We start from the raw sequence: 16,513 nt of genomic DNA, 5'->3' as shown, positions 1-16,513 counted from the left end.
TAGTTTTTCTACCCCACAGCACATTATAACATGTATTTTGAATAGCGGATAGAACAAGTTTTCACACCCCTGTTCAAACATCAGGATTTTGTGATACCATAATAAAATCCATCCATTTATATTACCGCTTATCCTCAGTAGGGTCACGGGCGTTCCGGAGCCTATCCCAGCTATCTTCGGCCGGGAGGCGGGGGTACACCCTGAACCGCTCGCCGGCCAGTCGCAGGCCACATAGAAACAAACAAGCTGTCAGGATTCAGGTTGCAAGTTGGACCCAGATGCAGGGAGGGCAGGGAGGTGAGTTTGTGAATCAAGGTTTATTGCAGCTCGGAGGCGAACAAAGGAACTCCGAGAACTAAATCCGAGATGGGCAGGGTTCCAACGAGGACCGGTCTGGCGGGGTAGGAGTCCGGGTTGCCGGTTGCCCGCAAGAGGTGAGCGCCGGTTTGCAGGGAGCAAGGGCAGATGGCAGACTGGGGACAAAGAACAAGAACTAGGTAGAGGTAACTCACTAGCTCTTCAGGAAGCAAAAAGACGAAGTCGACGTGCAGCGGTGATAGTCTGGCGACGAGTTGGAGTCCCGCAGACTCTTAAAGAGCAGTCAGGTGTAATTAGGATGACGAGGTGCAGCTGCTAGACTCCAACACGTCAACCCTGCTAAGCACTCATGACACACACACACACACACACACACACACACACACCCTGGACTCAGGGTGCTGAAACAGCAGCCCTGACACACACGCACGTTCGCACACACATTCACCCTACGGGCAATTTAGAGTCTTCATCAACCTACCACGCATATTTTTGGGATGTGGGAGGGAAACCGGAGTGCCCGGAGAACAGCCACCCAGGCACGGGGAGAACACGCAAACGCCTCACGGGCGGGGCCGGGACCTGAATCCCAGTCCCCAGAACTGTGAGTCAGATGTGCTAACCAGTCATCCGTATAATACAATATTTGTTTTTTTTAATTCCGCCATGAATGTAACGTATAGCCTGTGCAACTCAATTGAAAGTTTCTGTTCTGTTGGACATATTTTCTACACTCGATGATGACTTTCCTCACTGTGCGAATGATATAGCTAATGCCTTGGGAATTCTTTTGTCACATTCTCCTGACTGTTATGTTTGAACAATGAGAGCCCTGTGATGCTGTCGAATCTCTTTGTGGACCAGGGCCTGTACTGTACAACGTGACAACAAAAATGTCTGAACAACCTACATGATTTAAGGTTAGCCAGAGGCTCTGTACTCCTCCCTGAGCCATTACCTTATCGTAGCGCAGGGGTTTGTGTGTCCCAGTGATCTTAGGAGCTCAGGTGTCTGTGGCTTTTTGCCCCTGGCAGGTTCACTGAGGGTAAACGGGTACTACCTGGTGGGCGGGCATAGCCCGAAGAGGGCAATATGGGTCCCCCTGCCCGTGGGCTCAAATGGTGTGGGAGGGGGCCAGGTGCAAAGTGAGCTCGGTGGCATTACAAAAACAACTTGGTTTTGTCGTACGAGTGTCCAGAAAAGACCCCTCTGACAGCTATTTCTCTCTGACAAAGTTTGGTACCCGTTTTGTCCATATTTGGCTAAGACTGCTCCCTTTCCTCTGATTGGTTGCGTCTGTGTGGGAGACCCACTTGTGAGAGCACACGTTTGTTATGTTGTCAGCGCTGGCTAGGGAGCGCAGAGGGAGGCTGAGATCTTCGCTAGTGATGTAGATAAGGTCAAGAAATTCAAATTACCCCATCACAGGCCTCTTGGCAGAACTCAGGAATAGGCGGACGATTTTAATTCATATTTCACGCTTACTGAGGCACCATACGGCCAGTATTACATCCCAAATACGAGAAAAAGTTGGTTTGGTCAAATATGGCACATTTCAAATCATGTTATCTGTGTGCTGCCTCCCATTTAAATTGAGTTTTAATGTGATCGGTTAATTCTGAACACAGCCACATCCCCACTTTTAATGGGTGTGCACACTTGCGCAACTTTATGGTCTCATTTTGTTATTATCCGTTTTACCACTATTTTCATCACAAAAACCTTGCATTCCAACAGGGGTCTTCCGACTTTTTATTTCCACTGTATGTGCAATATACTGTACGACTGTAAGTGTGCACAGGTAATGAAAAGACAAATAAAGAATACAGAACATTGCACGAATAGAGCACACATTGGTTAACTTAACAAAAATCTTCAACATTTATACCAGCATTTGTATTTGAATGCCCAAATTGTATGTTACACTGTATTGCAGCTCGGACATCTTGTGTTCCTTTACTGCAGCTCTGCTGTCTGGAACTCGGGATCAAAAACCAGCACAGGAAAATGATGAAGTGGATTTCTGCCAGCTGAAGCCCAAAGGTAATAAATCTGCTGTCGGTATTTTGATGATTTGTTTTTTTTTACCTTCGGATCGACCAGATCTTGTGACTCATTCTCAGAGGACTGAAATACATTAAAATGTCAGCGTTGCCTCAAAACGGACGAGAGAATTTGTGTACCCAGACTTTTTGGGGCTTGACTATTTATTTACTTGTTTCTTTCTTTATTTTTCATTATTTAGTTGAAGTCCGGGACTTCAAACACAAATCATGAATCATATGGTTACAGCTGTATTAATCTAGAATGGAATGGGAAAACCCAATCTATTATAATATTGTATCTAATAACGCCGCCATGAAATATGTTCTTGATTGCGTTTATCTTTTCACTAGCAACAGTGGAACCGCCGCTATCAGCTTCTCCATGTGCCAAACGTCCACAGATGGAAAAACCTAGACGCTCCAGTGTGGAAAAGAAGCAGAGTCCTGATAGAAGTGGCCAGTCTCATCCTCCTCTGCCAAGGTGTTTATCACGTTTGCAAACTCGAAACCGTCACCTCCAGTGTGGAATTGTTCATTCTATTCTCAGGTTGCATGCAGCCACCGTCGGCCTAACCACAGGAAGGACTGGAGAGGTGGTCTATAGTACCAGGAGAGAAGCTGTTGGAGAACAGGTGTGTGGATGCAGTGGTTTTGCGTTTGTGTGTACCGTGATTTTGAACAGAATTTTCCGACATCCTCACATCAAATAGGGGAATACAGTTTGTTTGGAAGAAAATGAGTTCGGATGAGAGACTCCCTAATGGAGTGGAACCTTGATATAATGGACTCATAGGGGCTGGGGTTAATCCATGATAGCCGATTGTCCGTTACATTGAGGCACTTTTTGTGAGCATATGCATCCATATTACTGGAGAGTACAAATTTGTTTTGTACTTTTCCATGGCCTCAAACACCCAGAACAGTACAAAGTTATTGTAAATACATGTAAAAAAAAAAGCTTGAAAATATTTGAAGTTTTCAATTTGATCCAAACTAACCATACTGGTGCGCTTGATGGTGACATTGTTGACATAGGCAAATCGAGGTTGCTTTCATGAGCCGTGAGGAATTAGTGTGCTTCAAAGTTCCAAAGGTGGTGAGGGACCAGACAAAGCACGGCTCCAAAAACCCCTATGACGAACACAATAAACGGATCTAGGTTTCCCCTGCCCCGTCGCGGGTCACCGGGGTACCCCTCTGGAGCCAGGCCTGGAGGTGGGGCTCGAAGGCGAGCGCCCGGTGGCCGGGCACAGTCCGAACGGGTAACGTGGGTCCCCCTTCCCATGGGCTCACCAGCTGTGGGAAGGGCCAGAAGGTTCAGGTGCAGTGTGAGCTGGGCGGTGGCCGAAGGCGGGGACCTTGGCGATCCGATCCCCGGCTACAGGAACTGGCTCAGGGGACGTGGATTGTCACCTCTCTAGCAGGAAGGAGCCCGAGCTGGTGTGAGGTTGAGAATTTCAGACTCGCCTCCGCACACGGCTTGGGCTCTGGTGCCAGTCCTCTCGAGAGGGGCTGGACTCTCTTCCACTTCCAGTTTCCTATGTTGAGAGGCGCCAAGCAGGTGTGGGAATTCATAATGCATGAAGCAGGGGTCACTGACGGTGTCGTGGCATACTCGCCTGACTTTGGGGCAGGCGGCGTGTTGTGAATGTGACTGCGAATGGTTGTCTGTGTCTATATGTGCCCTGCGACTGACTGGTGACCGGTTCTGGGTGTCGTCCGCCTTCACCCAAAGTCAGCTGGGATAGGCTCCAGCGCCCCGTGACCCTGAACAGGATAAGCGATGTTGACAATGAATGGGTGGAATACATTAAGCATTGAATAAAGATGAAAAAATATCCATAATTACAAAACATAAACATTACTTTTTTTAAATCTGTTTAAACTGCACTACCTACTGTCAATGTCTACTCCCTGTGCTCTTGTATATATTTATATGCAACTACTGTATTCTAAAAAAAAAAATAATGATTCCTTCTGTTCTGTCCGATTCATTCTTGAAAGGGTGTTAGCGAGAAAAAGACATCTGTTAATCCTCAACCAAAACCCCTGAGACAACCACCGGAGGTCAAACCCAAACCCAAACCTTCCGGCACCACCGTTGCCGGTGTCTCGGAAAACATGGAGGAGGAGGAAGATGCCAGTAATAGATTTCTGAAAGAACTGCAGGTATGTTCGTTTCACTGAGTGTGTCAATTGAACCTCACAAGTTCACTTGGTGTCTCCAGTTAAGTGAAACAACAGTTGCAACACGTTAAGCTTGATGATGCATCCAGTCACACAAGCATTGTCTCAGTATCTTTTACCCTTACGGTGTAATATCTTCCCCTCTCACTACAGGTATTTCCGAAATGCAAAGGTACAAAAAAAAATTCATAAATGAATATAATAATATGAATAATAGTCATACTAATAATAGGCACGGTGGCTGACTGGTTAGCACAGAATGTATATTTGAGAGCCTGTAGCCACACATTGCCTTTTTGTTTTGATAGTTTTTATTGGAAAGACAAAAAAATGAATTAAAATTAGTCACACTAGTACACTATTTTCTGTAAACATTTCAAGAGATGTTTGGATGTAGGTGGCACGGTGGCGGACTGGTTAGCACATCAGCCTCACAGTTCTGAGGACCGGGGTTCAAATCCCGGCCTCGCCTGTGTTTGCACGTTCTCCCCGTGCCTGCGTGACTCTGGTTTCCTCCCACATCCCAAAAACATGCGTGGTGGGTTAAATGAAGACTCTAAATTGCAGGTGAGTGTTGCATACTGCAGACATTTGGGCTTCAGATCAAAAGATGAATATGAGACAAACGTTCAGAATTCCAGCTTTCATTTCATGGTAATTACATCTGGAAGTGTGAAACAACTGACGACAGCACCTTTCGTTTGAAGCCACCCACTTTTCAAGTGAGCCAAATTATTGGCAACGATTGAATTTACTTAAAGTGAAAAACATTTCATATTTGGTGGCATAACTTTAACTAACCTAACCTTACTTGCAACAACTGCATCAAGCCTGTGACCCATTGACCTCACGAGACTGTTGCATTCTTCGTTTGAAATGCATTTCCAGGCCTTTACCGGAGCCAGCCTCTTTCGTTTCCGGGGGTTTCTCCCTTCAGTCTCCCCTTCAGGAGGTAAAAGGCATGCTCTGTTGGGTTAAGGTCGGACCAGTCTAAGACCTTCCACTTTTTCCCCCTGATGGATGATGGATGACCCGGGACTGCGTGAGAAGATCCCTCTGCAGGATCAACGCACATAAAGCCCCGGGCCCAGATAACATACCTGGTTGTGTTCTGAGGGACCGTGCAGCAGAACTCACAGATGTCTTCACGGACAGCTTCAACACATCCTTGAGTCAGTCAGGCTGCTGTTGTCCCTACGTGCTTCAAAGCCACCACCATCATGCCAGTCCCAAAGAAGTCATCTCCCTCCTGCTTCGATGACTACCATCTAGAAGCGCTCACTCCCATCCTGATGACGTGCTTCAAGTGGCTAGTTATGCACCACACCAAGTCCCCCCCGCCCACCTCCTTGGACCCCTTCCAGTTTGCATTTTGGTCCAACCGGTCAACCGATGATGCCATCTCCACCGCCCTCCACTCTGCCCTGACCCACCTGGACTCTTATGTCGGAATGCTTTTCATAGACTTCACCTCAGCATTCAATACCATCGTCCGCCGACAACGGATTCACAAACTGGACCAGTCGGGGCTCAACACTTTGATGTGCAACTGGCTGCTGGACTTCCTGACATGGAGACCGCAGGCAGTATGGGTCGACAGCAACACATCCAGCACCATCACCATGAACACAGGGGCTCCTCAAGGATGTGTGTTGAGCCGCCGCCTCTTTACCCTGCTGACCTATGACGGCACACAGATACACAGCTCCAACCTCTTCATCAAGTTTGCAGATGACACAACTGTGTTGGGTCTCATCGGCAACGGGGACCAGACAGTCTACAGGAGTGAGTAGAGCGGCCTGGCCAGGTGGTGCAGGGACAACGATCTCTCTCCGAACATGGAGAAAACCAAGGAGATTGTTGTGGACTTCAGGAGAGTGCACTCCCAGCACGCTCCCCTGAACATCAACGGTTATGCGGTGCAGAGGGTGCACGGCACCAAGTTCCTGGGAGTGCACGTCACCGAGGACCTCTCCTGGACCAGCAACATGTCATCACTGGCCAAGAAAGCGCACCAGCGTCTCTACTTCCTGCACACGCTGAGAAGAGCCGGAGCTGCTGCCATCAGGGAGGAGACTGTGGAGTCTGAGGGCCAGGACCAGCCAACTTAAAGACAGCTTGATTCATCAAGCTGTCAGGAAGCTGAACTCTCTGCCCGCTCCATCCCCTCTAGCTCTCTTGTCCTGTGCTCACCTGAAGTCTGAACCCCCACGCACTTGCGCACGCGCACACGCACACCTCCCCATACTGCCTTCTAATTTGTAAATGCCTTTATGTGCCTTGGTGCTCAGACTTTGACTATGTTGCACGACTCCTAATCAATGACACACGATGCACGTTTAATTTATACTTTTTATACTGTGTATACACCATAGTTTATTTAGCTTCTTTATACTGTTTATTATTTATCTTTTTTTTATAGCACCGTGGGCCCTTGAGTACCATCATTTCAGAATGCTGTCGGATCACTGAGCTGTGGTCGGACAATCCATTTTTCAACATAAACACCAACAGGACACCACCAGTTTCGAAATGTACTAACTTCTCATCTCACACACTGAGGACTAACATAGTCGGTCGGCTGCTGTCAATGTTTTTTTTGTTTTGTTTGTTTTATTTTTTTAATAGTTGTCATTAGAAGACAAACTTCTAACCAGCCTTTTTTTTTTGGTGAAGTGAATACGAAACTGCCCCTTGACCAATCTATCCAACACCACGTTCAACATTTTAAATCAATGAAAGTACAATACAATCCCATTAAAAATGACAAATGTGTTTGATCAAATTTAAGGCCATGTTCAGACGGAAATGGAGCCGAGCTAATTCTTTTTCATTTTTTTAAAAAAATATTTCCCGTCAACAGGAAATGATTTTTAAGAAATGTGTCCACACAAAAACGCTGAAATGCTGCAAGTATATACTGTATGTAAGAGTGTAAGTGGTGCTGTAACGCTGCCACATGCAGTCGGCAAAAACACAGAATGATGAGCTTGTGAAATGTAAACATACTCACAACAATGACGGGGAATGTGAAACGAGCAAGGAAAGAGACATTTGTGAGGACGAGGAAGAACTTTTCCGTCGCAATTTTCCGTAGCCTTCCCACATCGCTCGGGAAATAAAAGCTGTAAAAGCCATGTGATGCTCCGGAGCTCCTGCAGCACGGACGCAACATGGTGATACACCGTTGTTATCGTTGTAATATACATGTTATTATCACATCTATTATTTTTTATTTATTTTACGTGCGGATACACGGAAGCACGTTCACCCAAGTCGACTCAAGCAACGTAGAAATCTCAGATATTTTCAAACTGAATCCAAATGTTATAAATATAAACGAAAATAAATATAATACCGTATATACATAAAAACATGCATATTCACCGTGGTGAATTATTCAATCTCCATTTGTATTTTAGGTGACACAAGAGACATCAAGCAAAGATAAATTGTCTGGGGAAAAAATTCTATTGGAAGGACAACACGAGATCCCTCAAAAATCTCGGGTCACTGGGCAAAAACCCACATCGGCGCCTCATTTAGGACATACTAATGGTTGTCTTGATAACCATTCAATTACTGTTGTACCAGAAGACGTCAGTGAATCTCGACAAGGTCCTGTGGCTCCTGACCAGAAAGAAAAAGGGAAGTTGGTTGAACAAGGACCAATATCAAACTCAAATAGTGGGACTCCTCCAACCACCACTCTGCAGAAAGACAATATCCAATCAAATGCCACCGCAATACCTGGTCAGGTGGATACAAATGTTGCCAAAGAGGCACAAACTGAAAAGTCAAATTTTACCCAAAAAACTTCACCAAAAAACAAAAACACTTCAGAGTATTGTAAACAAGAATTGGCAAAGAACAAGCAGGAAGCAAGCAAAAATTCAGATCTGTGTCAAATCCAAGGGGTCAAGTTGCAGCTATCTGACAAAGAACAATGTCCAGAAGAAGAAGGTAGTTTGAGTCCTGATATTTGTGATGATGGAGGACCTCCTCCTCCACCAGCTCCATCAGATAAGATTTCCCATCAAATCTCAAAGATCAGAGTCAAGAGAAAAACTAAACATCAAGATCTGGAGAAAAGGAAGGGCTTTGACATAGCAGGGGAGACAACAGAGAAACCCATTTGGCAGGCTTATGAGAACCGAGGTTTTGAACACCATGATTCTTGGGAAAGGGAGCCTATCATCATCATCTTGAATGAGCCTGTGGACTTGGAGTCAGACTTTAAGCGCCTGTCAACCATTTTTGAATATGAGGAGGAGCTTGACCAGATTGTTTCTCCGGGGGGTATTGTGGAAGACGAGGAGGCAATGCAGGAAGAGACCGATGATGTTAAAACCGTGTCTGAAGAAAATACAGGCTTACATCTTAACATTTCAGACAATGGTCCAAATTCTCTGTGTAATCTACCTCAAAAAGATGGCTCACTTGATGAAAACCACGACAGGACTAAACCAGAATTAGTCAAAAAGGCAAACTTTAAATTCAAGTTACCCAAAAACAAATTGTCAGCAATTAGCCAGGCTATTCGATCAGGGACAACCAAAACCGGGGGGGGGACCCCTGAAGTGGAAGTCGTTAAAGAAGAGGAAACTGTGACATCAGAGCAAGAGCCAGTGAAAGTGCCCAAGAAGCACAATAAGGACTCAAGCAGGTTTAGCAGCCACAGTACCAAACGAAACCTCCGTAAGGGCAATAAAGGCAATCCTACTGAAATAGGCACCTCTCCTGTTGGCGCGAACCAAATACCCACCCCTAAGTCACTTAGCCCAGGAGAGGATGTAGAAGACCTGTGCAAGAGACCATATCAGTCATTCGCCGCTTCCATTGAACCTTCACTTCCTTCTGAGTCCAGTGACGGGGCTCATTTTTCAGGCAAGGTCAAGCAACAGAGAGAAGGGAGCCCATCAAAGAGGTCAGCCTCGCAGATCCTCAAGAGCCCAAATTCGCCCCAGCGCAAAAGAGTCAAAGCACAGCCTCCACCAAACTCTGTGACGTCCACTACCAAGAAACAGGTCTGACATCTAGACTGGTTCGCTTCATTGGTGATGGGCTCTTTACTCTGACTTTGCAGTCATGTTCTTTTCTCTTTTTTGTGTGATTTTGTTTTAACCACATAAACAGGATAGATTTTTGGAACCCGAGCATTTAGGAAAATGTTGTTTATTGTTCTCATCCGATCAATCCGTTGGTGGAGTCTACCACTGGAGAACTACCTGTACATGTCATGAAAGGCTGCCAGTGTCAATCAAGAGGAAAACATCCCGCCCATCAAGTGCCTTTAGAACAGACCTGTGCATTTTAACGAGGATCCAGAAGGTCCACAGTCTCTGACTGGCCCTGGCGAGGTTGTGACGCCATCAAAATAAAATGGAAAAGAAGTGCAGTACTTTAATTTCGAAAGCTGTGCTTTTGTTTAAAAGAGTCTCTGCATGGGTTGCCATCGGGAATAATGCAAGGATTGTTTTGCCCTAAAAATGATTCGGAAGACTTCCAACGAGGAACGGCTTACATGAGCTAACGTTTGGTTGCTCAAACGTATAGAAAAATGGATACGTTTTTGTGATTGTTGTTAGTGATATAATATCAATATGGAGCGAAGTCATTTTGATTTCCGATTTCGTAACAACTATTACCGGTACACGTCTGCACGAGTGGCGGCTTAACGTAACATAAATGAATGCCCTGTAAAAAACAGGAACATTCATATTGAACACAAGCCAGTTTATGCGCAACCTACATCCGCATTCGGCAAAACAAGTCGAAGCGCTTCCTCACGGCTCGGGTGAATGGCGAAGGGGACCGTGACAAGGCACCTGTCGGAACTGTAACATTTTAAGCCGGTTCGGCTCCAAGAAATCCCGTCTTCAATCAGTAGTCATGCTCGTTAGCACAGGAAGTCCCCTAACCCGTTTTCCGGGTTCGGTCACGTGATGTTCCGCATATGCCTTATTGAAGTAAGCATGTCGATGTGGCTTTCGCCAACCGTTCCGGTTTCCCCGGTGGCCCCTTGGGAAAACCTCTGGTTTAGAAGCTTATATTCACTTAGCATATGGCCAAATGTATCTTCCGGTTCTAATGTTCGCACAGTGTCTATCCCTTGATTTGTTTTCCTGTACTACTTACCTTGTCCAGGCGGGAGCATCTCGCAGCCGAGTTAGGGTGAAAGGTTTCGTTGGGGACTTAGCCACACAGGGCAGTTGTGAACGGGAATGACTGGACGCCAGCTGCATCAAAGTCAGCTACAGTGTATGTGGATCATTGCGCTACCGATAGCCTTCGCAACACTTGTATCGTTCTGAATGGAGCAAACGTTCTGGAAAATTCCTCCGCCTCGCATGCTATCTCCAAAGCTCAGCTGGCGAGGCTTCATAATGAGTAACCTGTAATTGTCTGCCATGAGATTGATGATGTATGGGGTTTCCATCAATATGGTGATGCTATCCAGTTGTTTCCTGAACTTTGAGCTATTTGGTGTTTTACAGGTCATCTCCTTCTGCTCTTTATGAGTTTCTTTTTGAAGTTTCGATTGCTATTTTTTTGTCTTTGCTCAAGTTCCTGGCATATTGCACGTCATCACTTCTCTTCTGTTCACAATACATTTGTATCTCGTATCTGCCTAAAGTGGTCTGCCTCTGTTTATAAATCGTCCCTCCAGACTTCCAGCTCTTGTATTCGGCGAGCCCACACCAGGTTACGCCACTCTTCTCCCACTCCTGGCTCACCTGAAAAGACAACCAAAATCCAGCAACAGGCTTCCCAGAAGCAACCCTGCCAGGTAAAGTTTTAGCCCCAGCGGACATCAGTAACTCAAAATAAGCACGGACAGACTAGAAATTGCAGCGGTTTTCCAAGAATCTTATCAGGTACTGCATAATGAATCAGTACACCGGGCAACCAAAACAATTGATGCTAAAACCCAGAACAGGTAGAACCCAGTTTGTGTGCCTCATGCCCGAAATACCTGAAAACGTGTTTGAGATTCGTTTTCGAATACTATTCAATGTTGTGTTTGTTGCACGAGTCGCCATCAATTTTAAGATATCGATGGTTGCTGGGGAAGCGAGCCTCACGGTTGGCATGTTCTCCCCGTGCCTGCGTGGGTTTTCCGGGCGCTACGGTTTCGCCCCACATTCTAAAACATACATGGTATACTCTAAATTGCCCGTAGGTGTGAATGTGAGTGCGATTGCTTGTTTCTGTCCTCTTTTCTGTCCTTACTCAAGATACATTCGGTGATCACGTAACGGAAGGCGTAATATCGACCGCATAGCCGTAATCCTGCACGTTCGTTGCAAATAGCAACTCTTGCCACATGGAGCGGCATCGACCGAGTTGTGGATACGACTGTGTCCAAAACCTTTGGAGCACCGCAATCCAAATGTAGCAGCAGTACGGGCCCATACGTTTGTATACTTTGTCACGGGGTCAGCAGCGCACGTACTGTACGCTGTTGCGAGCGGCCCTGCTGTTAAGTCATTTCAGTATCATTTTGACTGAATTGGTTTGAATTCCTCTTAAAAACGCACGTTTATCATTCTGCGCCAAGGCCAAAAGTGCCAAGCTATAACGTGAAATTGAGTGGCCTTATTTTGCGCAAATTTACTGTCGAAGTTTTTGTACGTGCAGCAGTTAACACATTCGTCCTCCGTTCATGGATACGGTACTCCGAAAAGGCATTCTGAACTTGGAAACAGATACATGAGATATGTTCTCAAAGGCTATTTTTTAACAATCGACAATAAAAGTCAGCTGCTACTCGGCAACAACGGAAAGTAAATAATATCGATCTCGGACAGGCTTTCCAGGTGAGGTTAACTCAAGACATGTTTGTACTCCAAACGCGTCATCAGTAGCGGAGGACACCGCTGAGATCTCGCGGCTCGAATGTCTCGCGCATGCGACGGAGAACGCCATATGGTCAAATGAAGGTTTTGTATTGCGGGCTTTCAAGTTTGACTTGTTTAGTTACGGGATTCAAGCATCGATTTTGGAAAACGTTTGAACCGATTCCGATGTTTTTTTTGCCGTCCTTTCGCTCACCCCGACGCGACGTCTTTTGTTCGGATGCACGCGCAAACACGGGATTTGAACGAGACACGGGCAACATCCCCCTTTCGGGCGGGCTTCGTGTCGGCGCTGACGTGCGGTATTCCTGTTTGCAGGCTGACAGCAGAGGCGCAAAAGCAGCCGAGGATAGTAACCATTCGGTCGTTGCTTTGCGTGCCTCTAAGATCCCAGCCTTGTGCCATAGTTCTGGGAAACACGCTTCTTTGTCCACTCCTCTGTGCTCACATGCCGCAGATAGCCTCCAGACCTCCTCTTCCTCCTCCTCCTCCTCCTCTTCTTCTTCTTCTTCTGCTGCTTCATCACCCACAGCTTCTTCCGCTTCCTCCTCTGGAAAACACTTACTTCTTTCTTCACCTCCCTCCAAAGACTCCATGAGCGCCTCCTGTTTCCCTTCTCCTTCCCGCACTCAACGCTCCAACCGGGCACACATCCGCCCCCTCTCCTGCTCCTCAGTGCTTCAAAAATCAGTCAACTCCTCACACGGTTCCTCATCCCCGCCCTCTTCCTATTGCTCCTCCCCGACTTTAATCCCTTCTCTGAATTTGAGTCATCTGCTCCCCTCATCTAGCAAAGTCTCTTCAGCATCCATCGCTAGCGGCAAGCGGGCGACCCCGAGCCTCGTCCGATCAGGGTCTCGGAGCGGCAGCGCACGTCGGCGTCGTCGCCTCACACTCGCCACCGCCTCTCAGCTCACCTCTTACTCTTCGTCATCGTCCCCGTCCTCTTCCTCCAACTCTCCGCTCTCTCCCTCGTCCTCCTTCCTTCGGCCGGTCGGAAGTCACGGCGGGAGGAGCGGTCGAGCGTCGGCGTCCGACCCCGGTTCTCCCGGTCGCGGCGAGAAATTCAGCGGCGCCCGAAGCAGCCGGAGCCGGCACGCGGTGGCCGTGCCCACAAAAGAGACGCCGTGACAAGATACGCATCGCAACGACAACACAGTTTTGAACACGCAAATATCAACGCAGCACTGACATGCGGACGCCGGGAAGATTAGCCAAGTGCTCCGGCACAAGCCAATTTGAAATAGATGATCAAATCAGTAGAAAATTCAAAATGAAATCGATAATAGAAATATTGTGACTTTAATATACGAGGGGCAAGCTTAATTTATTACAACCTATACAATGTACTCTTAGAAATGAAGCCCAAAAAAAGCAGGGATTCCACTCTTCAACTTTTCGCAACGCTGACTGTCCATCGATGAGCAAGGGCACATACGGACGGCAGCCGGCCTCGGAAGATTCAGGAGGAGGCTGAAAGGCTGAAACCTTTTCAAATAACCCTTCAAACAGGTATAGGAGTAAAACCAAAATGAAAAAAATGATAAGTTTGCATTTCTATGAAGTAAGATGCTTCTTAAAGCTATAGAAATCCAAGTTTTGTGTATGTGAAGCAATTTGAAAGGCTCGCTAACCCCAATGTCGAACAAACACTGGTTGGTCTTCATGGCTAAAAACTGAATTCCTAATCAGTTTGTTTTGAGGATTAGCGACTATTACAGTTTGCAAGTTACATTTAATGAAAGGCAACTCGGGGAATGTTGTTTATTTCCCCCCCCATTCTAGGTCCATCCTAAAGCTGGAATTGAAGCTTTAGGACAGACCTAGAATGAAACTGCCTTTTTGCATGTTTGATCATTTTGATTCAGCTAATTCCACAGGCCCTGGGGCCAAATAATGTGTTGTATCATGTATTATGTGACCACAATGTGTTTTCTTCAGACTACTTTTGTGTGTGTGTGACATTCAAGTGTGCGACGTCGTAACTGTATTTCTAGAAACATAATTTACAGATTCTATGAGATTGGGATCATGAGTGTGAAAAGTAGGTCCAACGACAATTTTATCAACTCATGTAAAATGATCTAAAGTTCAGGTCTATTTATTTATTTATTTTTTGTACTGTAGTATGCAAACTATGACATCTACATGATAGTACGTGTTCCCTCAGTTGTTTGCTTGTGTAGCCGATGTGACTTTAATAACCTTGATGTTTTTCGTTCTGGTAACGTGAAACCCACCAAGTTTTAAGGAAAAAAAAACAAAAAGGGATTTGCTTATTATCATGAGAAAACAGAAGGAAATCCTAAGGTATCGTAGACATAGACGCGCATGCAAACTTATACTAGTTAGACTGTAGTCGCTACCGAACAAAACTATTTTGTATTTCCTATTTTTTTTTTCCCATTGGACTGCAAATCATTGAGTTGAATGGAATACATGGATCGTAAAATAGCCCACATTTGACAATCCTACTCGGTTGATATTGATTCCTGATGCGCTCTGACTTAAAGCGGCAATATGGAGGAAGCGGAAAAGCTGAAAATCTTTGATAGTGCCGCATTTAATTTGCATACAGTGTAGTGGCTTCAAAAGGGTTACCCGGGGTAGCACAGAACCCCATTTTCTTGACTGCTGCCGCAAAAAAAAAAAAAAAAAAAAAAAAAGAGTTTAATTGAGCCTTTTTCGCCAAGTTGGACACTTTCAGGTCCTTCTGCAGCTGTCACTTTAAACTCGGTAATTACAGTCCACGCGGTGATATTTCTATCCCAGTTCGACATGAATGTCCAATCTCCATCAATTCTATGCTTTGTACAGCACTGTCAATATGCAACTGTGGAAAAACAAAAGTGATGCGAGGAAACTTGGCCTTCAACCCCCCCCCCAGATGTCTCAAATGGACACATGACAATCGAGTCCTGCAATTGGGAATTGGGTTGGAGTGCTAGTTTTAGTTCAATTTAATGAGACCTAATCAACACATTTAGTTGTAAAATTACAACGGAACACTGCAATGCTGGACTGACATCTTTTGTGAAACACACGGCGTTCAATGTGAAATTCACTTGAATAGAGAGTAGAGTGTCTTCGGGTTTGCGGTTGCTCTGTTGGAAATATGTAAATCTCTGCATGCCTGTTGAGTGTTTCACCTCATCTTTGAAATATTAAAACATATACTCGAAAAGAAGAGTAAATATGCATTTGTTATTTTACTGTGTAAATTGTTACGACTTTCAGACGTGCAGTAGGTTGCAAATTCAAGGTCTTCCATCATGTTGCAACATTAGCTGCAACTACCACGGCTGTTCAGGAGGGGGCGCTGCAGACACACAAAGCTACAAGTCGCTATGCGCCCCATGTCCTTTATTCAATGTAGGATATTCCAGATACAGAAAACTGACACTGGCTTAAAGGGAACCGAGCATACTGTAAACATATCAAATGTTTTCAATCTGAATAAAGCAACACGAACATTTCTGCATGTGATCGTCATGCAGGCGAAATGTTTCGGGAAGGATTTCACCAATGAAATGGATTACGCATCCTAATGACGACGGATTTGTCGGTCCATCTTGACATACGTGCACGTCAACCGGGTGTTTCCAACTACAAGTCAGCTTTTCAAAATCACTGTGCTGTACGGTATTGATGTTCATGTTGATTAGAACGAGCGGCTACCCGCTCACAGAGCAATTTCAAGGTGGATTATATGAATTGACGGACCACATTATTGGCCCCGTGAGGCTTAAGTACGACATGTGGAATACCTCCTGAGGAAAATTCATCGAGCAAAAGAACATTTTTCTACAGACAACTTGCAAATGAGAAACATTTTATATACAGATGAAACAAAACAGAGCTTCTTAGCAACGCCACACAAGCGGTCATGTTTACAGACGGCGCAATGAAGAGGCCTTTAAGGAAAAGAACACCCGGATGGAGCGTTACGAGCCGTAATGCTACATCTGCCAACGGAGGCCACGTGAAATCAGAAAACGATCGAAGGATTTCCGAGGAAAATGTCTTACCCGTTGTAAGAAAGCTTGCTTCCGCCAAGACAAACACACTATATAGAACATATATACACACACACACACACACTGA

At 45.7% G+C, this 16,513-nt stretch overlaps 1 protein-coding gene across 6 annotated transcripts in view; it reads left to right on the top strand.

Annotated features, from left to right (window-relative positions):
- The window catches only part of LOC133411750 (sickle tail protein homolog), a 60,020-nt gene extending 43,876 nt beyond the window's left edge, over positions 1-16,144 (top strand). For 4 of the 6 annotated variants that reach the window (XM_061694418.1, XM_061694419.1, XM_061694420.1 and 1 more), the window contains 7 exons: positions 2,284-2,361; positions 2,715-2,844; positions 2,911-2,995; positions 4,368-4,532; positions 7,973-9,577; positions 11,221-11,340; positions 13,201-16,143. In XM_061694418.1, coding sequence (XP_061550402.1) covers positions 2,284-2,361; positions 2,715-2,844; positions 2,911-2,995; positions 4,368-4,532; positions 7,973-9,577; positions 11,221-11,340; positions 13,201-13,227 — 2,210 coding nt within the window. In that variant the 3' untranslated portion in view covers positions 13,228-16,143. Of the gene's footprint in view, positions 1-2,283; positions 2,362-2,714; positions 2,845-2,910; positions 2,996-4,367; positions 4,533-7,972; positions 9,578-11,220; positions 11,341-13,200 lie in introns of all 6 variants that reach the window. The other 2 variants (XM_061694417.1, XM_061694415.1) reach the window with 2 other exon arrangements.
- Positions 16,145-16,513: the final 369 nt, after the last annotated feature.

The sequence above is a fragment of the Phycodurus eques genome, chromosome 13 (genome assembly GCF_024500275.1).
Source record: "Phycodurus eques isolate BA_2022a chromosome 13, UOR_Pequ_1.1, whole genome shotgun sequence".
Lineage (NCBI taxonomy): Eukaryota > Metazoa > Chordata > Actinopteri > Syngnathiformes > Syngnathidae > Phycodurus > Phycodurus eques.
The sequence above is the reverse complement of the archived record's forward strand: the minus strand, read 5'-3'. Positions and strand labels throughout refer to the sequence as shown.